The 22,468-nt window shown below is 47.5% G+C and overlaps 1 protein-coding gene and 1 long non-coding RNA gene across 3 annotated transcripts in view; one reads left to right on the top strand and one right to left on the bottom strand.

The window, feature by feature from the left end:
* Positions 1 to 8,785: 8,785 nt before the first annotated feature.
* LOC133116766 (inactive phospholipase C-like protein 1) lies at positions 8,786 to 19,855 on the bottom strand. The gene is made up of 8 exons (XM_061226682.1): positions 19,189 to 19,855; positions 17,116 to 17,703; positions 13,785 to 15,302; positions 12,229 to 12,567; positions 11,083 to 11,286; positions 10,718 to 10,793; positions 10,217 to 10,326; positions 8,786 to 9,932 (listed from the first exon to the last, which is right to left on the bottom strand). Exons 1-8 carry the CDS (start codon positions 19,372 to 19,374, stop codon positions 9,828 to 9,830), a joined length of 3,126 nt encoding a protein of 1,041 aa, XP_061082666.1. The 5' UTR covers positions 19,375 to 19,855; the 3' UTR covers positions 8,786 to 9,827.
* A 722-nt stretch (positions 19,856 to 20,577) lies between these two features.
* Positions 20,578 to 22,468, top strand: part of LOC133116962 (uncharacterized) — a 70,471-nt gene continuing 68,580 nt past the window's right edge. For both annotated transcript variants that reach the window (XR_009705913.1, XR_009705912.1), the window contains exon 1: positions 20,578 to 21,050. This is a non-coding gene — a long non-coding RNA (uncharacterized LOC133116962). The remainder of the gene's footprint in view (positions 21,051 to 22,468) is intronic.

The following is a 22,468-nucleotide window of genomic DNA, read 5'->3' as shown; positions in this document are numbered from 1 at the left end:
GGAGGGAGGGATCGAGCGAACGGGGGAGGGCGGAGGCTGCAGAAGGATGCAAGAGAAAGATGACATTCCCGAACGTGAGGGAGAAATAAATGGAAGAGGAGACGTAGAGGAGGATGAAAGGAGAGAGGGAGAGAGGGAGAGAGGGAGACGGGCGTCGGTTCACACACGCCGCTCCTGCTAGCGGCTCAGAAAGGTCAGGAGATTCACGCCTCCTGATGATCTCGTCTGTGGAATCGCCTCTCCCTCCATCTTACCCTCCGCTTCACACTGCAGCGAGACTTCAGTGGAAAGGTGTTAATTATGAGGGGCAGGGACGAGGAAAACGAGAAATGTGGAAGTTGTGGCGAGTTCAGGCAGTGGGGACTGGTGGAATGGTGCAGGTCTGCCTCCGGCTGGTCACGTCTGGTCACTGCACCTATTCCAGTCTTCACCACTCGTTTCTTCATGTCAATACGCACAGCACTGTCCTCCCTTCCCCGAACACCATATTCATATATTATCTATAGACTTAACTTGTGCACCACCTAGAGTTGGCAGAACTACAAAGGAGTTCATCATTTATTTTGGTTGAGGACCTCACTCCAATCCCTCTGATTGTCCTGCTTGTTCTTGCAGATGGACTGGGAGAGTAACGGCCACATCGTGAAGAAGCTTCCTTCCATCAGAGAGGATGAGGAGGGAGATGAAGAGGCGCACTCGTCTCGATCCCGGGGCCCCCGCTCCTCCCTCCAGCCGCCCCAGTCTTTCTGCCCCCCCCCCGAGCACTCGCACCCGGCCAACCTGCACATCCCCACCGTCAGCGTGATCAGCTCCCCACTGGACCTCAGCCCCCGGTAGGAACCATCCTCACCTGCCCCGTGTTTCACTTCACTGGGGAACACTTAGGGAAATGGACACCACTTGCTAATGCTTACATAGGCAGTCCCCCCATGTTTCGATTGATCTCATAATCACCCTCTCTCTGTTCTGAGTTATGCCTCATTGTGCTTCGTTCTCGTGAGGGCCACTCACACGCGATGGCAGGCATCGAGGTGAGAGGGAGCAGAGAAGAACAGCAGTTTTGGGGCCGGTGCGACGCTGTTTTGGTCTGCTCTGGTGACCCTGATATACAGAGAATTCACAAGGAATTAAGTATTATCAATGACTTCACCACTTTACCTTATGAATAATGATTACTGCAATTTAGAGTGGTGTTATCAATACACTTCCATCATTTCAGACAACACTTTGTCCTCGGAAAATGTGTGGCACGGAAGTGAAATGACATTTTAACACGGTTAGCTCTGCCATGCTTAGTCTAAGCCAGCTGAGTGAGTCATCACTCCCTTTTAAGCCAGCCCTTTAATTTCCTCATTACCGAAGGAGAGAGCGAGGGCCAAGCAGCCACTACCCCTCGCTCGAATTCAGCGCGCTCAGTTCCGGAGACAAACTTTGTACAAAATGATGACTCTTGTGAGCGTACAAAATGAGTGTTAGTGCGTAGACAGAGTGATTAGGACGCAAATTGTGACTGGGCATTTGTCTCAAATAGGCTGCTTTTGTAGTTTCTTATACAGAGGACGTAATATGGGTGTCAGCCGCTTTTTAAATATTGGCTGAGTACTGTGAGTGTTAGTGCGTGGACAGAGTGGTTAGGACGCTAATTGTGACTGGGTATTCGACCATTTGAGTTGTGTCATTCTCTTTAGCTCGGTGAGAGCAGAAATATGCCGTTATTAATACGCCAGATATATCAAAAATCATATTAAATCCCATGAAAACTGTTCCAGTGTGTTCCTGCACCCTTAGTCCTGACACTCCAGTGCTGACTGGCAGGCAGCTCTGTGGGGACATGTATAATTGGATGTAGCCAAGGAGAAATTGATGTAATTCAACAGGGTCACCCCGTCTCCTATGAACCTGTGACCGCTGGTGTAGTTCCAGTTAGAGACAAAGCCTTTAATTGATCCACACTTCAGAAGCCCATGACTGAGACCTTTCTCTGAATCATTGCTCCTGTTGTTTTGGTGTTGATAGCTTTTCAAGTCCCAAGGCTGGACGCGCTAACTGACACCAGCCGCATTCCCATCCGTGTATTTCTGTTCTATCTGTAATTGTGTGCCTCCATCTGGTGGTTTGTGGCAGACATTGCAGTGTATTGTAACTAACGAGACACAGCCACACAATGGCTGGTCAGGCAATGCAGGTGAGACTGAAAGATATTCCATGTCCGTTATGTACTTTGGTATGCTCACTGTCCATATAGGCAGGTCACCATAAATATTCTAAATGTCCTTTTGAAGATTACATTAAACTGTGTTCCCCTTCTTTATGATCCACGCCTCTGTATTCTCAGACAGAAGCAAACATCTGATTCGTAATGGCCACCTAGAACTATTACAGCCCACATTACTTTTGTTGATGGCCCTCTTTTCAGGCAACCCTTCCAAAAAGCCAATTAGCATTGGGGTCGTATCTGATAGTAGATTTGAAGACTTTGCCTCTCCATTGTACTACCTGGTTTTGTAATTCTTTGACTCTGGCCCCACCTCGTTTATTTCACACTGGCAGGCTTTGTATTGTATTTGTATTTGTCTTTAAGGCTGTAAACAGAGAGTACCATGGGTCTTACTTTAGGTGCAGAGCAGCGACTTGACTTCCTTTTCCAGGAATGTGGTCTTATAAACTGCAATTTATACAGCTAACACACACTGCAGCCTTTGCTTCACACCAGAGCCATGTATTATGAACTCAAATGGTTGATTTGTTTATGTCTATGGATTGAATCATATTATATACACCCCCCAACATCCCCTCTTTCTGTCTTAGCTTTGTGGATGGCGGTGAAACAGTGAGTCCGCTTCAGGCAGCACACAAGTTTGACTTCAACACCCTTACATCCCCTGGACCAGGTAACACACACACACACACACACACACACACACATACATGCACATGCTAGTACACACACACAAACGCATACACACATGGGTACGCACAAATGTGTGCAAGCCCACACAAAACGCAATTAGCACACATATACTGAAACACACACTGATAATCGCTCTCATTCTTACTATCTCTGTCTGTCTGTCTGTATCTCTGTCTGTCTGTCTTTATTACTGTCTGTCTGCCTGCACACAGGAAGTGAGGATCAGGCAGAGAACAAGGAGAGGATCAGCAAGTTGGGGGAGGAGGTGAGTGGTTTTTATGGGAGCATAACATAGCATAACATAGCATAACATAGCATAGCATAATATAGCATAACATGACCTAGCATAACATGGCATAACAAAGGGTGGCCTGTAGCGTAGTGGTTAAGGTAAATGACTGGGAGATGCAAGGTCGGTGGTTCTAATCCCAGTGTAGCCAGAATAAGATCCGCACAGCCGTTGGGCCCTTGAGCAAGGCCCTTAACCCTGCATTGCTCCAGGGGAGGATTGTCTCCTGCTTAGTCTAATCAAGTGTACGTCGCTCTGGATATGAGCGTCTGCCAAAAGCAAAAAAAAACAAAAAAACGTAACGTTATGTAGTGTAGAATAACATAACATAATGATGAGAGCAATGACCACACTATGTGAAAAAGTGGTATATAGTTTTAGCCTTTGGAATTTTTTACACTAATTCAAAGTTATTATCATCTCTGTGTAATGTCAGTGTGTAGTTTACATTAGTAAAGTTGGTGAAAAGCCCCATGTGACTAATGTTTTGTTGGTAAATTCTTCCTGAGAGTTTTTCAGAGTGTGTGACCATAAAATGATGAGACCCTGATATTATAAGTGTGGTGCAATTAACGATGGAGCATGATTACAGAAATAACTTTTATATTCTCTCTCTCGCTATTATTGAACTTTCTCTTTTTGAATTCAGTCTTTTGTTTAAGATTCTAAAGTGTGGGCTGCTAAATGCTCTGTCTCTGACTCTTGTAACTGAGGAGTAACACAGTATCACAGGACTTCTATATTTTCCTTTGCTCCTACAGACTCTACTAGGTCTTCATAAATGCTTCTAACAGGCCTCTCTCTCTCCCTCTCACTCTCTCTCTGTCTCTCACTCACTCCCTGTCTCTCACTCACTCCCTCCCTCTCCTTCTCTCTCTCACACACACTCTCACCCCCTCTCTCTCTCTTTCTCTCCCCCTCTCTCTCTCTCTCTCTCTCTCACACACACACTCTCTCTCTCCCCCTCTCTCTCTCTCTCTCTCTCTCTCATACACACTCTCTCTCTCTCTCTCCCACTCCCCCAGATGAACTGCCTGACTCAGCAGGTGGTGCAGCTGAGTGAGGAGCTCCAGGAGCTGACCCGTCTGCTGCGGCCCCTGCTGGTCCTGTCGGTGCTGACCCCCGCCCTGACCCCGGCCGGCAGCAGCAGTACGGGGCCCCCGCCCGCCCCGGCGCCCCCGCCTGCCCCGCCCCGCTTCGTGCTGGACAGCTCAGACTGTGGGATGGAGCGGGGGCTGATGGGCTGGCCCATACCTCCTCTTCCCCCACAGAGGAGCCCTCTCCAGCCTCAGGAGCCCCCAGGTCTCCCAGCCTCCTCCCCAGGAGCAGGGAACAGACTGGCACGCCCTCCACAGTACTGTCAGCACCCTGCCTCCCGTAGCCCTGCCCCGTGTCATCACCCGAGCTCCCGTAGCCCCTCCCCCTCCGCATTTCATCACCCGGGCTCCCGTAGCCCCTCCCTGTGCCTGGGCCCCCATCACCCCCTACTGGGCTGCCACAGCGGAGACCTGCAGGCCCTGCCTTCCAGCCAGGACATGCCCCGTTCTTCCACTTCCTGCTTCCCCTCCCCCCTGCCACTCAGCTGTGACCCGGAGGCCCGCCCCTCCTGGCCCCGCCCCGTCCCCAGCCCCGAGGAGCTGAGTCAGGAAAAGAGACCGCCCACTGAGCATGTCCACTTTGTGAACGAGGAGGAGTAAACGTTGTACTCCTGCTGAAAGAGAAGCAGAGAGAAACAAAGGCAGAGAGAGAGAGAGAGACAGAGGCAGAGAACTGTCACACACCACTCAACCAGCTCACAGGTGAGAAGGAAAGACTGCAGAACTTAGCTGTCTATTAATGGAACCTGCGTTTGGCAGGTATAACCGAACCTGACTACTAATGCTCCAAACCAATGCAGTTTAAAAGACTACGTTTCCCAGTGTGCTGAGGGACAATGGTTCCCAATGTATGGGTTGCAAGATGCATGTGAGAAACATAACCAACTGTATATTGCACACATTCCACAGACATTCACATTAAACATTGCACCAGTTCTTTGCTCATGTTTGTTTTGCCTGCAGCCTGGTGTTGAGTTTCATAATACGGGTTTGAGCTGTCATCCATGAGTCTAGAAGGCTAAGGATTCACTAGCCACTGCTGTCGACCAACTGAAAAAAGAGCAGTTTTTCTTTAAATAAAACATGTGTTCTCAGCAGCGGAATCTATGTGATTCCACATTCAATGCTGCTGTTTTTGGAATTTAAACATTGAACAAAGTTCATATTCTCGTGGAAATTTGTATTCACTCATTAAGTGAGTCCTGGGCTCAAATGTTGAGAACCTGTTCCCTAGGGGAGGAGAGTTAAAATGGAGTAAGAATATTAAACATGCATGTACAAGACCACCTTATCCTCTAGCAGGAACCCGGCCACGTAGCCCCCCCCCCATATCAGAACATTGTTTTGATGAGAGTCAAGTTTGCCAAATGCACGCACCACACACAGTTAACCCTGTTAACTCTTGTGACTTCCTTGTGTTGTGCTGATCTGGGTTAGTCGGCTGTTAGGCCCAAGTTTGGTGTACCTTTGATTGTGGTTCATTCACAAGTCAAGTGTCCAAACAACAGTGTCTCCATAGGGAGCCACATACAGTTTCAGCCATCTGGTCACGTGCCTTCTCTAAACTGAACTAAATGTCCAACCATCTCCGCCTGTGTCCTGTCATAACCTAGCACCTCCAGGGCTGGGTTTTACCGTGCAGTCCGTAAGTATTTGGACAGTGGTAGAATGAAATGATTGTTAAAGTGGTAAAATAAAGTGGTTAAATAAGAGGTTAAAGTGCGTACTATCCCCGTTTAATGTCATTGTATTTTCATCCATATCGGGTCATCCGTGTAGGAATTATTTTTGACCAAAAGTAATTGGACAGTTGGCTTCTCACCTGCTTCTGATTATTCAGGTGTATTCAATCACTTCAGGTATAAGAGAGCTTTTAGGATCTAGTCTTGATTCTAAGCTTTTGATTGCCTTTGTTATTGATGTTTGTCACCACGAGGACGAGAATTGTGCCCTCAGATTAAAGGGGACTGTATAGAATTTAACCTCATATTCACTGTTTCATTTCAAATTCAATGTGCTGGAGAACAGAGCTGAAATTGTACCACTGTCCAAATACTTACGATCTGCACTGCTATTGTGGGCTTGTGATCATGTGGTTTTGGACACCGTAGCACTTTTTTCTTTCCATATGTCCCCGCATTATTTAATTATATAGAGTATATATGTCATTATTTAACATGTACATATTAATTCCTTCAGTGCATGGGCAGGATTGTAGGGATGTTGTTATGGAGGGGAAATAAGACCCGTGCTATGTTTCTGTGTCCCAGCAGAGGGCAGTACTATAAGGCCTATAAAGGCTCATGGTAAAACACTTTAACCCAGTGATTTGTCACACCGCAGAAATGTTCTGCTGGAAATCCGCATGGAACAGATTTACTGCATGAGGAATATGCCTGCTTGTGACACCGATGGAGAAGGAGGGAGTGCATCAGACCTGAGAATTACAGTGAAGAATAAAAAGACATCATTATTTATAAGACCACAGGTGTGCTGTGCTTCTACAGTGTAATTGTTGCTATGTTGTGCATCCCTTTGAAACCAGCCTCTCTTACTGACACTGCTGAGCAATATCCAAAGGAAATAAAGGGAGGGCACACAATGCATTGCTAGTTAAAGCACGGTATATTTCATTTACAATACAAGTGAGAATCAGTGGCTGCTGGGTGGCTCATTTGGTTAAGTCTCGCAACTTCCGGTTGAATCCGGACCGTACCAGTGTTGACTGTGGGGGTTAGCTTCATAGAGTGATGCACGATTGGCAGTTGTGTCACATGGTACAGGAGGGTTCAGTCGGGAGGGGCTTGCTCTTCAACACGTCCTCCCCTTATTTAGCTCATTTTGTGAAGCCCATTACCATTTTGTGTAATATAATTGCTATCAGTCTTGGTCTGCGCTTAATTAGTGGCAATAGAAGTAGATGACCGGGGAGGGGAAATGTGATAATTAACTGACGAGAAGGCTCTGTTGACCTTTTCCTGATGGATGACTGAATCGCAGGTGAGAAAACTGTCCTAGATAAACTGGTGCCCCTAGCTATTCTACATGAAGCAAGTATTTTTCCCTATCCCTATGACCAGCTCCTTCTAAACAAGTATACTAGGCTTTATTTACCATGTCCACTGGTAAGGTTGCAGACTGACTCTAGATGACTTCATAAACTGAGTGCAATTCTGTCTGTGTGTAATTCTCTACTGGTCACCATTATGTCCCAGCTATCTTGGCTGTGTGTTTAATGTTCTTGTCAGCACACCATAAACCAGCAGACAGTTACAGTACTACACAGCTATTTCAATGTGATTCATCTGTGGGTATCCAGCAGCCTAGTCACCTCACCGTACGGGAATGAGATGGATCCAGATGGATCACTTACAGAATGGATCATCTTTCCGGAGCTTGACAGTTGCTGAAGCCCGTCCACTGCTGATATTCAGGGCCCTGCCCCCGGGTCAGAGTTTACTGGGACCCGGTGTAGTCAGGGAGCTGGTACGTGCTCTACCTGGATGGAGTCGCACCGGTTCAGGTAAGCTAAATGGTGATGGGCGGTTCTTATAGCCTAGTTTGAGTTGGGCCATGGCTGTGTGTGTCACCAATCATTTCTGAGCCACCATGCTAAACGGTAAACATTCAAATAAGGGTAGTCGTAATCCACATGCACTGTTTCTTAAAGTGATACCTCATAATAATTTTCAACATCCAAATTTATTAGTAGGGAGGTTGATGATGTTTTTTTTTAATATATATATATATATATATATATCTTGGAAATAGCTTACTATGGATAAGAAATTGACTGAATAGTGGGGGTTTTTTGTGATGGTAAAATGATCCCTACATTATAGCAATCATGGATATAAAGTTATGCATTTTTCATCATCTTGGTGTGATCGCACATTGCCTCTTGTAGCTTTTGAAATTTTGAGGAGAGCAAAAGTGTCAAGGGAGTAACAGCTTTATTGTAAGGTGATGTTTAATACGGTTAATCTTCAAGCAGGTTTTGGCTGGAAATTCTTGCTCCAGTACCTAGTTACGCGGCAGGTGACCTCTTGCCCAGTGACGAGTCGGGGAAAGTAATAACATACTACAATGTCAGCCGCCATGCATAACTATGGCTCTTTACAGTGCCTCTCGATCTGACCTGTTGTTGGGATGTTGTCATGGTTTCGTTTTTTCCGACCTTTTACATTTCCGCCAGTCTGCAGCCGTGCAGTGTTCAGGCTGCCCGCTGTCCATGGTTCTGAAGTCTACTTTCACCGAAACTTTCCCAATTTTCCCAACCCGACACATCGTCTGCTGTCAAACATTAATCGAGGCCTAATGTTGCAGTGTGTGCATGTGTAAGAGAGTGAGAGTGGCCAGTAACAACACCTTGTACAGGAGCCTGTCATAACTAGCCCGTCACTGCTCATCACAATGCCAATGAACCTCCTCAACCCTGGCCCTTAACGTAGACTTAAAAATACAAATGAATGCATAGTGAAGAGTTGCTCAGCTCAGTAAATTGTTTTTATGGGCAATTATGATATTTTACATACTTGCAGAAGTTTCTGATGTTGGCTTTACAATGGAATGGTTTATACACATATACACAAAAACTGAAATAACGTAGGCCTTCACCAGAAAGCAAAACGTCAAGCCGACTTGGCTGTAATGATTCACAACAGTTTAGAAGTATCAATCATTAACTGAATATTACATGTATTTCACTTTTAATTTGGTTAACAGATGTCTTTATTCAGAGTGAGTTACATACAGCAGCTTTTGTTTTTCAGTGTATATTCCTACAGCTGCACATGGACAAAGGCAGTTCAGGTTCATGTGGCTCTAGGTTACAATGATCTTACCCTTAAATTATTCTGGTTAAAAATCAAGTTGTGTAACCACACAGTCATTCTAAAAAACAATGCAAATTCATTGCAGAACCATTTCAGGAGGACCTTAGAGTCAGCATGCCTATTCTACCCTGGTTCTGAAAGGCCACACGTTTGCAGGGGTATTGGACCTGGTTCTGGAGTGCTGCAGTACCTGAAAAGCTATCCAACCCTACTGTAGCCCTGATGACCACAGCGTAAACAAAATAAGAAATATTTAAGCAATGTTACAAGAAATAAAGCAATATACAGTAACAGTAATTTAGTATTCTGCCCTAGTCCTGAAAAGCCACAATGTAAACAAAACAGGAAACCAATGATTAAAAAAACATTTATGATGATGGGAATATATAAATAAATAATAAAGGTAATAATATTTTTTTTAAAGCAGACAGACCCACTGATCATGCACAAAAAAGAAGCACCACGCACTGCATTTATAGAACATTCTTGAGTGTCCGCTTTCCCCACAGTACAGCAACAGCTCATATATTCATACTGTTCTTACACCTCAAGTTGTCTCAAATGTTAAGTCAAATGTGTGAGAATGTTATATTTTATAACATTTTTATAAGCAATTTCCTTCCATCCTTGACCCCTTTTTGACCTCTTTTCTCATGTTGAACAGACCCGGCGCAGATAGTTTCTCTGTGCTCTTGTTATTTGGCTGAAGAGGTCAGTCCACAGGCCTCGCAGCCTTGTCTCAGCTGCTTCAGGGTTTCCAGAGCGTTCACCTTGGCAATGCGCAGCAGATCACCCTGTCCCTGAAACACAGGGACACTATTGTTATACTGTCCCTGAAACAGATAGAGACACTATTGTTATACTGTCCCTGAAACAGATAGGGACATTATTGTTGTACTGTCCCTGAAACAGATAGGGACACTATTGTTGTACTGTTCCCGAGACAGATAAGAGACATTACTGTTGTACTGTCCCTGAAACAGAGAAGGACATGACTGTTGTACTGCCTCTAAAACAGGGAAGGACAATACTGTTGTACTGTCCTTAATTCCGCCCTTAAATACCGTCCCTATAGAAACAATACCTTGAGAACAGTGAGGTTCCACGTGAAACTCTCCACTGCTTTGTTCAGTATGCGGCCATGGAGCCCCTCCTCCTCTCCCAGTCTGGGCAGGTCCTCCTGTAGCTCCACCCCTGAAAGGAGGAGCCCAAATCTGTCAGATATCTGCACACTCCACATAGGGTAAGTATTTGCCCCCCCTTCCTGATTTCCTCTATTATTGCATGTTTGTCACTCTGAATGGTTTCAGATCTTTAGACAAAGGGAACGCAAAACACATTTTTAAAATTATTTAATTTATGTAATGAAAAAAGCTATTAGATACTCATATCAAAAAAAAGTAATTGCCCCATTAGTTTCTCAACCAACCAATTAACCAAATGTAATTAATAATTAGATTGAGCTGACTGAGCACAGCCAGGCTTGATTATAGCCAGCCCTGTTGAATCAGTACCTCCCTACTGGAAAACATACAGAGTGATATTACTCATATTACACCCCCATCCGGCCCCTCCCTCTCCTCACCATGCCTGTGCACCTGGCCAATCCGCTCCTGCACACCGTCAGCATTCTCAATCAGCAGTCTGAGCGCAGTGACCACCTGAGGGAGACACTGATCTCAGTACAGTCTCTCACACACACACACACACACTCACTCACACACACACACTCACTCACATGGCTGATCTCAGTACAGTTTCTCACTTACACACACACACACGCACACACACGCACGCACGCACGCACACACACACACACGGCTGGTCTCAGTACAGTCTCTCACACATACACACACACACACACACACGGCTCGTCTCAGTACAGTCAGTCAGACACACACACACTCACACACACACTCACATAGCTGGTCTCAGTACAGACCCACACACCTTCTCATATGCACTGAGCAGCTTGTAGGAGGATTCGGGCAGGTATCCCAGAGACTCCAGGTGGGGGTAGCCATCTTTCAGGGCCAGATTCGCCCCTGGGGCTCCATCCCCACTCTGCAGACGGGAGGCCAGGCTCTGAATGCACTTCTTCAGTTCGGCCACAGGGGGGAGCCCACACTGCTCTTTGAAACCTACCACAGCATTCTGAGCAAATGCACACACTGTATCAAACGGTGTAGTCACACATGTGGATATGGGGAACAGAACAAATGCACAAACACCTGCACATACATTCACATACACCAAACAGCATGCTCCAAGGACTGCAGGGATGCTTCGTATGTGTGCCCATGGAACAGGGGAGGGCAGCTCCATTCCTCCAGGGCTGGTGTGCATGCAGGTATTCAATGTCACCAATTACACTGACCAAATGAGCTAATTATCTAAATATACTTGTTTGTTTAACCGTCGATTAGTCCACAATAGGCCGTTTCATGCTGGGACACAGGGATAATCTTCAGCTGTCATTCATGAACCTATCAAGAACTGGAGCTAAAATTTCAATTAGAAAACAATTGGTCTAATTAAGAGCTGGAGCTGGCAGGAAATCCAGAAACAGATGTGGCCCTCCTTGCACCTCCCCCCTGCCACATAAAATCATGCCCAGATGCGATTGTGTAATTAATATCCACGGTGTCACAGCCGTGGCAGAGACTCCAACATCCCCCTGACTACTGTCGCCGTAGTCACAGTTACCACGACCGTGGTAACCATAGTCACAGACGCCATAGCCCAGTGGTCATCACTCCTGCTCCTGCAGAGCTGCAGGGTATGCTGGTTTTTAATTTTCATCTTAATACCAGCAACCAATTCAGACCCAAGAAACCAGCAGAGGTGAGTTGATTGTGTAAATAACTGCTTTAATTGCTCGATTAATTGCTGAGCAACAACAAAAGCCAGCACACCCTGCGGCTCTCCAGGACCAGGTGTGAGGACCGCTGCCATATAGCCTGTTTCTCAGAGCAACGGCAGAGACAACCCCATTAGCCTCACGCTAGCGCGCGGTCACCACAGCCACAGTCACCATGGCGATAGCGGTGTAGCTGCTATGTGGAGTGTGAAGGTTTGGGCGGGGCGCACGCTCACCTTCATGCCCTCCCGCAGGTCAGTGGCCTCCTTCAGCGGGGCGGCGGCCGGCCTCAGGGCGTAGTCCAGGGTCCTGATGCCGATGTGGCGGAGGATGCGGCCCCGCCCCGGGCCCCTCTGAGCCCCGCCCCCGGCCCCGCCCTGCCGGGTGCTGACGGTCACGTGGACGAATAGGCTGGCTTGGGGGAGGGGCTCGCCGGACAGGTTCAGCAGTGGCACGGTGCGGTAGCCGTACTGCATGCAGTCCAGCGCCACGCTGTACTGCCCGATGAAGTCGTCTCCGATGTAGTCGTCATCCAGCACCACGAAGCGCAGCAGAGCCAGCTCCGGAACGCTCACCTGCGCGGACGGGCGAGGCGTCAGGTGAGAGGGGCAGTGACAGTCACAGGGGAACGCATTCGCCTGCCTTAGTCAGTTTAGAGTGGGAATCTAGATTGTATTGCCAATCATAAATGTAGGGGAAGGGGTGGTGATTAGGATGCAAAAGATGTTTTAGGGCATTTTAGGATCCTCATCGCACTTGTCCCTGTGTTCGATTTGCACTTCATTGTACGTCGCTCTGGATAAGAGCGTCTGCTAAATGCCTGTAATGTAATGTAACAATTTTACCAGGAATCTTGAGCTTAACACACTCAGGGTGCAATCCAGGACTCACTCCAAAATGCATTCTCCTTTCCTCCACTTACTCATCCCCCCCCCATACTTTCAGGAAGGAGAAACAGACACGTGGAGGAAAGCAGGATACATGTTTTGAGTATTGGGCTGCACCCCCATCCTGGCAGTGAGTTTAGGTTTACCGTCACATCTCACACACAGCACCTCGTAGAGCACAGTGTCCCCATCCCTGCGCTCCGTGCCCCCTCCCTCCCCAGCCCCAGACATCACTTCCAGCAGCAGCCCTGCTGAACTGAGCAGTTTGATATGAGAAAGGTATAAACAGCTATGATCTGCAAACACAGATACACAATATACAAATACAGACTGCTGCTGTTCCAACCCAAAACCAAACTGCTGACTCACTGTTACTGTAGAGTTTTTAAAAAACCTGTAAGTTATACATTCTGTAAAATATAAGAACATCGTCTCGTCTCTTGTCTTAAAGGGACATTCTATTCTATTGCATTTTGCTGTAAAAAACAGTTTTATATATAATCTATTAGATTAATCAAATAGGCCCTAGTCCTTATCTTTGCTGTACTTTGTTGTTAGCACTTTAGAAATTGTACTTCCCTCTAGACTCTTTCAGTGCACTTGTTCCTGGTTATGGGTATGCACTTTGCACTTTGTTGTACATCGCTCTGGATAAGAGCATCTGCCAAATGGCGATAATGTAAAATGTAATGTAAAAAGAGAGCTTGTTTTACCTCGATTGCTTGCTTTTTTGGAGTTTAAGCCTGGCTCTTGGCCAATTTTCTTTTCCATTTCAACTATAAACTGCACTTTTTACGTAGGCACTGTTACAAAGTGCTACCTGAAATATAATTGAATTTCACATAATTGAATTGAGATGGATTAAAAAATTGCATCGGACAGAAACGCAGAGTAACGGGTCAGACCTGGAAGTGGAAGGTCTGGTCGAAGAGCGGGTCCTCCTGGTTCTGGGCGGCGGTGCGGGTCCGGTGTTCGGCGCAGTCCGCGGGCACGCCGTGCAGCTCCAGCACCACGTAGGGGTCGATGACCTCCCCGATGGTGCCCGAGCCCTGGGGTTTGGGCAGGCCGTGGGCCCCCATCACCCGCACGCGCAGGTCCTGCGGGGTCGCGCCGGCGGAGGGGGCGGCCGGGGGGCGCAGGGCGAAGCCGCAGCCCCCGTTCTGGGCGAAGCGGGCGCGGTGCAGGTCCAGGGACGCCCCGGCGGCCTGCAGGTTGAGCGGCACCAGCTGGCAGCCGCCGGTCCAGCAGGCCTGGGGGTCGGGGTTGGCGGAGTCGGGCCGGACCCGGGTCAGCGTCCGGCCCGTGAAGCTGGCCAGCTCCTCGCCCGCCTCGCTGGCCAGCTGCCCCACCTCGCCCTGTCCCAGAGAGCACAGCGTCCAGGGGGCGGGGCCGGTCGGGGGAGAGCCCTGATCCTTCCGGTTGTCGTAGAAACCTCGGCGGCCAGTGTCCGCCAACGCCACCAGGTCCGAGAGCTCCCGGCACAGACGGAGACGGCGGGGCTCTGAGGGCGGGGCCTCTCCCTCCTCCCCCTCGACCGCGCCCTCCTCTTCGTCACCCGCGCTCACCTCCTCCTCCTCATCCTCGTCTGTCACCTCCCCCTCCTCCCCCTCCTGCCCCGGGGGCAGTTTCTTCCCCAGCAGGAGCACCCTGCCCCTCAGCTGCTGCGGGGAGGGCAGCAGGCCGTCGCCCGGGCCCGTCTCCAGGGCCTCCGGAGCGTAGAGACGGTCTCCGAACACCTGCCGCAGGTGCTGAGCCACGACGCGCTGCTGGGCGGCGCCACAGCGCAGACGCAGGTGGAGCAGCAGGGGGAAGGGTGTGGTCAGGAAGGCGTGGTCGCGCACTGCCTCCAGGGCGCTGCGCAGGGTAACGGGCGGTTTAGCGGCGTGCACCAAGGGCTCCCCCTCGGGCCCATCCCTCACCTCCAGCTCCAGGCAGCGGCTCCCGGCTCGGAGGGCCTGCGCCAGCCCCTCTAGCGCCCCCTGCAGGTAGGAGCTGGGGGAGGCGGTGCTGATGTAGTAGCGGGTGAGGGGCAGGGTCATGTCCTGACACACGCTCTGGTGCCGGGGGGCCATCAGCTGGCTCTCGGGCGCCTGCAGGTAGCGGGCGAAGCCGTCCAGTCCCAGCAGGCCCTGCTCCCGGGCCCCGGCCGACGGCTCGAAGCGCCGCAGGATGTCCAGGCTGGCGTCCGTCGCCGAGGGGCCCGCCCCGCGCTCCGCCCGCGGCCCCGTCCACTGCTCCACCTCCAGGAAGAGCCGCAGGTCCTGCGCGTCCAGGCACTCCCGGCCCTTGGACAGCTGCACCAGCAGGAAGTAGACGTCCGGACGGGTGCACAGCTCGCAGTACGCCTCCTGGAACTCCTCCAGGGTCACGTGGGACGTCAGCTTCTCCTTCGCGTGCTGGATCTCCTTAAACCGCAGACGCACCTGTGGGTGGGGTGGCGGGGAGAGAGAAAGAGGGGAAGTCTCTCTGTGAGCACATGCTGGGGCTCACTGCATAAACACTAACCAAGATTTAGCAAAACTAGGTCTTCCTTTGCATTTTCTCTCTCCTTGGTTGCTGCTTATGTGTTGGAACTTACGTGATGTACTTATTCTACGTCATTTTGCAAAGACATGAAATGGCCTGAGAAGAGAGGATGTGGTTTTTTGTTAGTCCTAATCCTAATGCTACTAATGCCCTAATGCTACTAATGCTATTAAGTCCTAATTCTACTTGTGCAGGGGTGTCAAACTCCAGTCCTGGAGGGCCGCAGTTTTGGAGAGATTAATTTCAAAGTCTTTCATTGGCTAAAGACTCCACGCATCTTGTTCTCAAGGCCTTAATTGGGTGCTGATTGAAAGGAAACCACAAATACCAGCAGACAATGCGGCCCTCCAGGACTGGAGTTTGACGTGTAACACAGCTATTTTTCACAATACAATTCATTTAATGGATTTCAGCAGAAATAAATTATATTTACATATCCCAGAGTATTCAATTCTTTATCTCATTGTTAGAGCCAATTTCTATATATTTATAGAATTGTAAATAGTTCAGCCAATGATGCCCCCTATTGGTCAAGGTCAGAAGATACCAGCACCAGGAATTGATTTATTACGAAACGGAAGAATACTTCGGCGAACACCTGTGTGAAAATGGGAAGCACGCTGTCACCAACAGTATTCAACTGTGTCCGCATTAAGCTTATATATTGAAAAAAACTCTAGATTGCATCTTATCAGCGGAATTTTAGACTTGATGCAAGAAGAAACTTCTGTTGTATTTTGTACCTTGTATAGGCCTTTTACAATTTTCTTTGCGCCTTGCCTGGAGGCACTTATAGCCTAATACCCTACACTAGCAGCTATCTTTACGCCTGTCGTTTTGAGTGCACATTGCACTCTGCGAACAAACACCCTACTATCCTCCATCACCGGGGTCTGTCGCATCATCACTGTGCTACAGTGAAGAGAAGTCATTGACCCGAGTAAGCGAGTATACAAACACAATGGCACATATGAATACGGGATATGAGCTGAATACAGTATATGCCTGAAGCGTGCTGAAGTGGCTGTGGAACCCAATTAGAGTGTAAGGCAGCCACAGTTATAGAAATTTTATTTTATATATATATTATTCCTCAAGGTCTATCAAACATGTTGGATTTTAAGAGAGAAAAAAAACTACTAAATTAAACAGAGGCATTGAACTGTTTATCAGAATGAGGTGGACCCACTACAGTGACAATGAGCTGACAGGAGAGGAGTGATTCGGAATTTCAGACCAAAGGCGTCCCTCTTACAGTTCAATGGAGGCAAATCTAACAACAACAAAAAACCCTTCCTGCTCTGAGATTCTCCATGGCTGGTGGCTTCAGGCGGTAGTCATGATCAGGATTCATGCCAGACTTCATGGTACTACACTGAAAGCTACTGCTTTAGCTGGCCGTGCCCCTCAACAGCTGCACTGCACTACGGTATTATTGTTCTTCAGTTACTGTTCAGATAGTTACATTACATTATTTGCATTTGGCAGATGCTCTTATCCAGAGCGACATACAGTTGATTAGACTAAGCAGGAGACAATCCTCCCCTGGAGCAATGCAGGGTTAAGGGCCTTGCTCAAGGGCCCAACGGCTGTGCGGATCTTATTGTGGCTACACCGGGATTAGAACCACCGACCTTGCGTGTCCCGGTCATTGACCTTAACCGCTACGCTACAGGCCGCGCCCCAGACAGTGAACTCTCGCCGCCTCACCTTGGCCTCCTTCACGCCGGGGCACAGCTTGCAGACGGCCGCCACGGCGACGTCCTCCGACACCACGCCGTGCCCGTCCTCGTCCACCCGGGCGAACTCGCGGGCCAGCCAGCCGCGTCTCATCCGGCTGCCGGGGCTGCCGTCCTCGGGCGGGCGGGTCAGCAGGTGCCGCAGCCCCGTCACCCAGATGTTGGCGGCGTCGGCCGACAGCGCCACCAGGTCCAGCGAGCGGCAGTCCGGGCCGTGGATGACGGAGAAGGCCGCCTCCTCGGGCAGCTGGTCGGCCGGGCCGTGGTTGCGGAAGGTCTCGGTGGTCTTGCCCGCGCGCACCTCGCGCACGGCGGAGAGGTCCAGCCGCGCCCGCTCGCTGTCCTTCTTGGAAGGCTCCCAGCGCAGGCAGGCCTGCTCCAGGTCCAGCGTGTAGAAGCGGCAGTAGACCCGCGCGTTGGGCCGCACCTTGCGCAGCTCGCAGCCGCACTGCATGAAGGCCAGGCAGTCCGCCACGCTGCTCACCTTGCGCTCCGTGGGCGTGCTGCTGAACGACACCGTCTTCTTCCTCCCCCCGCCCATCTTAGGGACTGACGTGTCCTGGGGGGGCGCAGGGGGAGACAGAGAGAGAGGGAGGGAGGGAGTGGGAGAGATGGGGAGAGAGGAAGACATTATAGTCATTTAGCAGACGCTCTTATCCAGAGCGACATACAATAAGGTTCAAATCAGGACCGGGCACAAGTGCACTGAAAACCCGAGAGGGAAGTATGGTTCCAAATGCTAGAGTGATCACATAGATAAAACCCTTGTAGAATAATCAGATAACTGACCAAGTAGCAATACTGAAGGGAGGGAAGGAGGGAGAGGGGGTGACAGAGGGAGAGATAGATAGGTACGGAGAAAAAGTGCGGGAGAGAGACGAGATTGCTATTTTTATTGCCACAAGAATAGTTGTTTTAGGAAATACGTACATAAGCTTTTCCAATACTGTAGACGAAGAGAGAATGAGATGGGATTTAGGAAGAGGACGTGAAGGAAAGGGGATTCAGAATCATGGTGAAAGGAAGGAAGAGCAAGAAAGATTGAAGAGAGAGATGGAGGGAGTTGAAAGGATAAAAAGAGAAAGAATGGGGAAAATAAATTAGAGAAAGGAGAAGAGGCAGAGATAAGTTAGAAGGGTATTTTAACAGCACTTATTGTCAATATACATTAATACCAAATACTAAACCTTCATTATCCCTCTGAATAATCAAACAACACAATCAGACTGAGAAAGATGAATTTTTTAAATAAACAAAAGGGCAATGATTCTTCATTTTCCTGGAGTGAACATTAATTAATGGCAGGGTATCGTGTAGGTGTGGTCATGGTGATATATTTCCGGGAAATTATTTCCCCTGTACCATTCAGTACAGACAGGGCTTATTATCCCAGAGGGTCATGTGACCAGCCTGCTGAGCAGTGAGTCAGAGCTGGGACACTCCGCTCCTTAGTGGCACCAGTAACAGGATGACACTGAGAGACAGAGAGATCACTCAGTCTCTACCCCCTTCGCCACTGTGTATAACATACACACACACACGCATGCGCGCACACACACGCACGCACGCACACACACACAGCCACACATACACTAACACAAGTGCACTCACATGCCCCATGCACAGGCACTCAAAATTACTCCTGCAAACAGCCAAGAGCTACATAATAATAAACTCATTGGTTGGAGCAGAGTAGCTGTCTAATCCTAGAAGGAAGCAAGAGGTAGAGAAATTAGCATTAATGTATGGGAAAGAAGAAAATACAGTTGTGAAATACAATGGTGAAATGAAAAAATACAACGGTGAAATGCAATTGTAATTGGCATCAGCACCGGATTAAAATTAAAATGTAATGTGTGCAACACAGCTGATTTCTGAAAACGGTTCTGGTTCAGGGTAGCCTATCTCATCAACCCGCAGTAACCTGGCTGGGTTTGGATCTCAGGCTCCATTGGTTCAACAAGTGGATCATAACAGCCAAGCTACCAGCAACAATTTCTCAAATTTTGATTAGATTTGAATTTTAATAAACAGGACTTCATACCTTAATGATACTACTCCGCCGCGGTCCGGCCTTAACCGCCTCCATAAGGCTGGTCTCCGAGTCATGACCGCCGGGGCTGGAGCCTCTCGGTGAGGGAAGGATGACCCCACTGCGCCTGCCTGTCCGGGATGATCGCCCAGGGCGGAATTCAGGCGCTCCGTCTCCATAGCACTCTCGTTCCGACATTAGGCTCCAAATAGCGCAATAAAAAAAGATTAAAAATATTTTTTCAAGCCTTTTGTGATCTTGCGTTCAGTGGTGCCATGAAGGCTACAAAAAGTACAATATCAGGCAGCTAAGGCTGTAATTAGACTTTGCAATAGTCTTCGGGCTGGTCGCTCGGAATTACCAGCCGTCGGATAATGTTAGACTTGCCATTCAACTCTCGAGCGCTTCTCAAATCCTGACTTCGGAGCAGCTTGAAGTTTCGCTCACGTGATCAAAGACATCAGTTTTCATTCTTTTATTTACTATAAATCACCTGTTCGGAACAAAATGTGAGCGACAAAAATGTTCAGGCATGGCTTACAGTGCTCTTTATAGTGTATAAATTATACCTGAACAGAAAAAGACATTTAGCCTAATTATGAACAGAAATGTGCAAAAAGCTTTTTTGCGCCTCAGTCTAGAGCGATTTTAACCCCCCTGCTAAAGCTGCAGTTGCGTCTTGAGTTTGACAAGAACAAAAGATTATTTGACAGCGACAACATGACTCGCCTGCCAGTCCTCTCGTTCGGCCCTTGTCCTCGTAAGAATAATGACTGATGCTAACATTATCCAATCCACATGGAGGAATCAATATAAAACACACCCATCTCTATTCAAAGGGGACGGAGTTTTTCCAGAACAAATCGGTCATATAACCAATTTCCAAAGGAAAAAGCATCTCTTTTCTCACCAAAAAAAGTTTTCAATTTTTACTGACTATTATTACATTGAAAATCCACAAATGGAGACCTTTATAGCACGTGTATGTACAAAATATCGTTGGTTGTACCCGGCCATTATTAGATAGACATTGGGAATACAAATCCATTGGTCGAGCTGATTTTTTAAAAACTTTTGACGCGAAGGTTGTTTCAAATGAACTTGCAGCAATGTTTGACCATATGCCATATTTGTTCATTAGTCTGAAAGTAAATTTTGATATAGACCTATCCAGTCTCATCAAGATCGTAGCAATGTCTTTGATAAAGAATGTATTGCATGAGACTGTTTTCTTGTAATATGAAATACAGATATGCAGAAATTTATTTTTATTTATTTATTGATTGTGAACTACAAGCTGTCGCAAGTTTGTGAAGGTGACGCAATCATCGCGCGTCCGTAATCTATAGTACAGGTGTGTGTTCAAGTAGTCCAAGGTACTTTCCTTCGTTCGGTGATGTCTGGAAGGCAGCAGCTTTTAGAACTAGACAACTTAGTAGCGTCCGATTAACACAGTTGCTAGCTCTGTCACATAGATGCACGTAGATTTGATACAAATACATGAAAGAAAAACTGCGTGGAAGTATGTATATATAATTTCTGTTTGGCTGAGCGGAACGTGCTGCCTTCCAGGCGTCACTGAAGGAAGGAAAGTACCATGGGGGTTCAAGTGGAGTGGAAGATGTTTCCCCCCAATGTGTCTGGGTCGTATTGCACACCCGTTTGATAGCCCATTTGTCTCGTTTTAGTGCTGCCGCGTTGATTTAAAGTCGAATTTACTTTGAATACTTTTCACCTCATTTTCTTGGGGTTTTGAGGCATGCATACAACTTTAATTTAAACGCATACACGCGCACCTATACTTCAATCCACACTCACTCATTCGCTCCGCTTCGACCCAACAACTGGATATCCTATCAACGTCTTCAGACCAAGTAAGTGAAACTCGTTAAATGTACGGGATTATGCGGTTGGAACAAGTCCGTCTTCTGCCCGAAATTAAAACGCATCAAAACCTTGACAGTTATTTATGACAGACATGCGCGAAATATTACTGAAGCATTTTCAAATAAGCCCACTCCGAACTCTCAGTGTAAACCTATACTGGGCAGTGACACATTTTTCGTTGTTTTGGTTATGTTGCAAGCCAACTCCAGCACTCAAGGTTCAAGGTTAAAGTATAAATTGTCAGCTTTAATTTGAGGGTATTTACATCCCGTTCCAGTATCAAGTGATTGGTGTTGGTATGAGACCTTTTTGTACAGTGTCCCTTCATTTTAGGGTAGTATTTGGACAAATTAACGTAGTGGTAGTGGTTAAGGTGCATGACTGGGACCCACAAGGTCGGTGGTTTGATCCCCGCTGTAGCCACAATAAGGTCTGCAAAGTCGTTGGGCCCTTGAGCAAGGCCCTTAACCCTGCAATTGCTCCAGGCATGGATTGTCTCCTGCTTAGTCTAATCAACTGTATGTCGCTTTGGATAAAAGCGTCAGCCAAATGACATGACATGTAATGTAATGTAATGTAATGTAATGTAACATCATCAAGGAAGATGAGCCAGTTCCAGTGGCAGCCATATATGCCCACGCTATAATGCTAGCTCCAATTAGATGATGTTTTGGATCATGGGCAGTTTTTTTTTTTTTTTCTCCACACTTTCCTCTTTCCATCACTTTGGTAAAGGTTAATGCTAATCTCATCTGTCACTAAGACTTTGTCCAGAGCTAAAAAAAAAATGTTTAATGCACATTCTTTTAGCAAACTTTTGCATCTTGCAGTGAACCCTCTGTGGTTATGCTGGTGTAGTCTTCTCACTATGATATTTTTTGACAATATGCCTACATCCTGGACAGTGTTCTTAATCAGTTGAAATTTTATTCACAATTGAAATTCTTATTGGAATCCAGGCAAATCTTATCCCATTACCAGGTAATTTGCTATTGCTGAGCTCACCAGTGTATTTTTGCTTCTTAATGTACAAAATGGATGATTTTGACACCCCCAATGCTTTGGCTATGTCTCATATTGATTTATGTTAAGTAAGAATAAATAAGTTGCTTACAAAGAACTGCTCCTGTAATTGCTTTGATTTATTTTAGTTTTTTCCTTGTCAACAAAAACTTCTCTAAAAATCTAACAATAACTAATTTACTCAAATATACAGTGTATCATTGAAATCAACCAAGACAAACACACCCTATGACTGAACCAAATGTGTGTAGACTATGAAAAAGTGTTAGATTTTGTGTGTGTTGAAAACTTTCTCTATGAAAACCTCTCTTGCTGATTGACGTACTATAGGGTGTATAGCCAGGGGGGTGGCCTGTAGCGTAGGGTTAAGGTAAATGACTGG

The sequence above is a fragment of the Conger conger genome, chromosome 17, assembly GCF_963514075.1.
Source record: "Conger conger chromosome 17, fConCon1.1, whole genome shotgun sequence".
Taxonomy (NCBI): Eukaryota; Metazoa; Chordata; class Actinopteri; order Anguilliformes; family Congridae; genus Conger; species Conger conger.
This window is presented reverse-complemented; position numbering and strand designations above follow the sequence as displayed.

Excerpts from the sequence above, each read along its gene's own strand:
- LOC133116766 (XM_061226682.1), bottom strand. The coding sequence starts at position 19,374 with ATGTCGGAACGAGAGTGCTATGGAGACGGAGCGCCTGAATTCCGCCCT. Across the intron at positions 17,704-19,188 it reads GGCGGAGTAGTATCATTAAG|GACACGTCAGTCCCTAAGAT; the intron begins GTATGAAGTCCT and ends GCGCCCCCCCAG. Across the intron at positions 10,327-10,717 it reads TGGCCAGGTGCACAGGCATG|GGGTGGAGCTACAGGAGGAC; the intron begins GTGAGGAGAGGG and ends TCCTCCTTTCAG.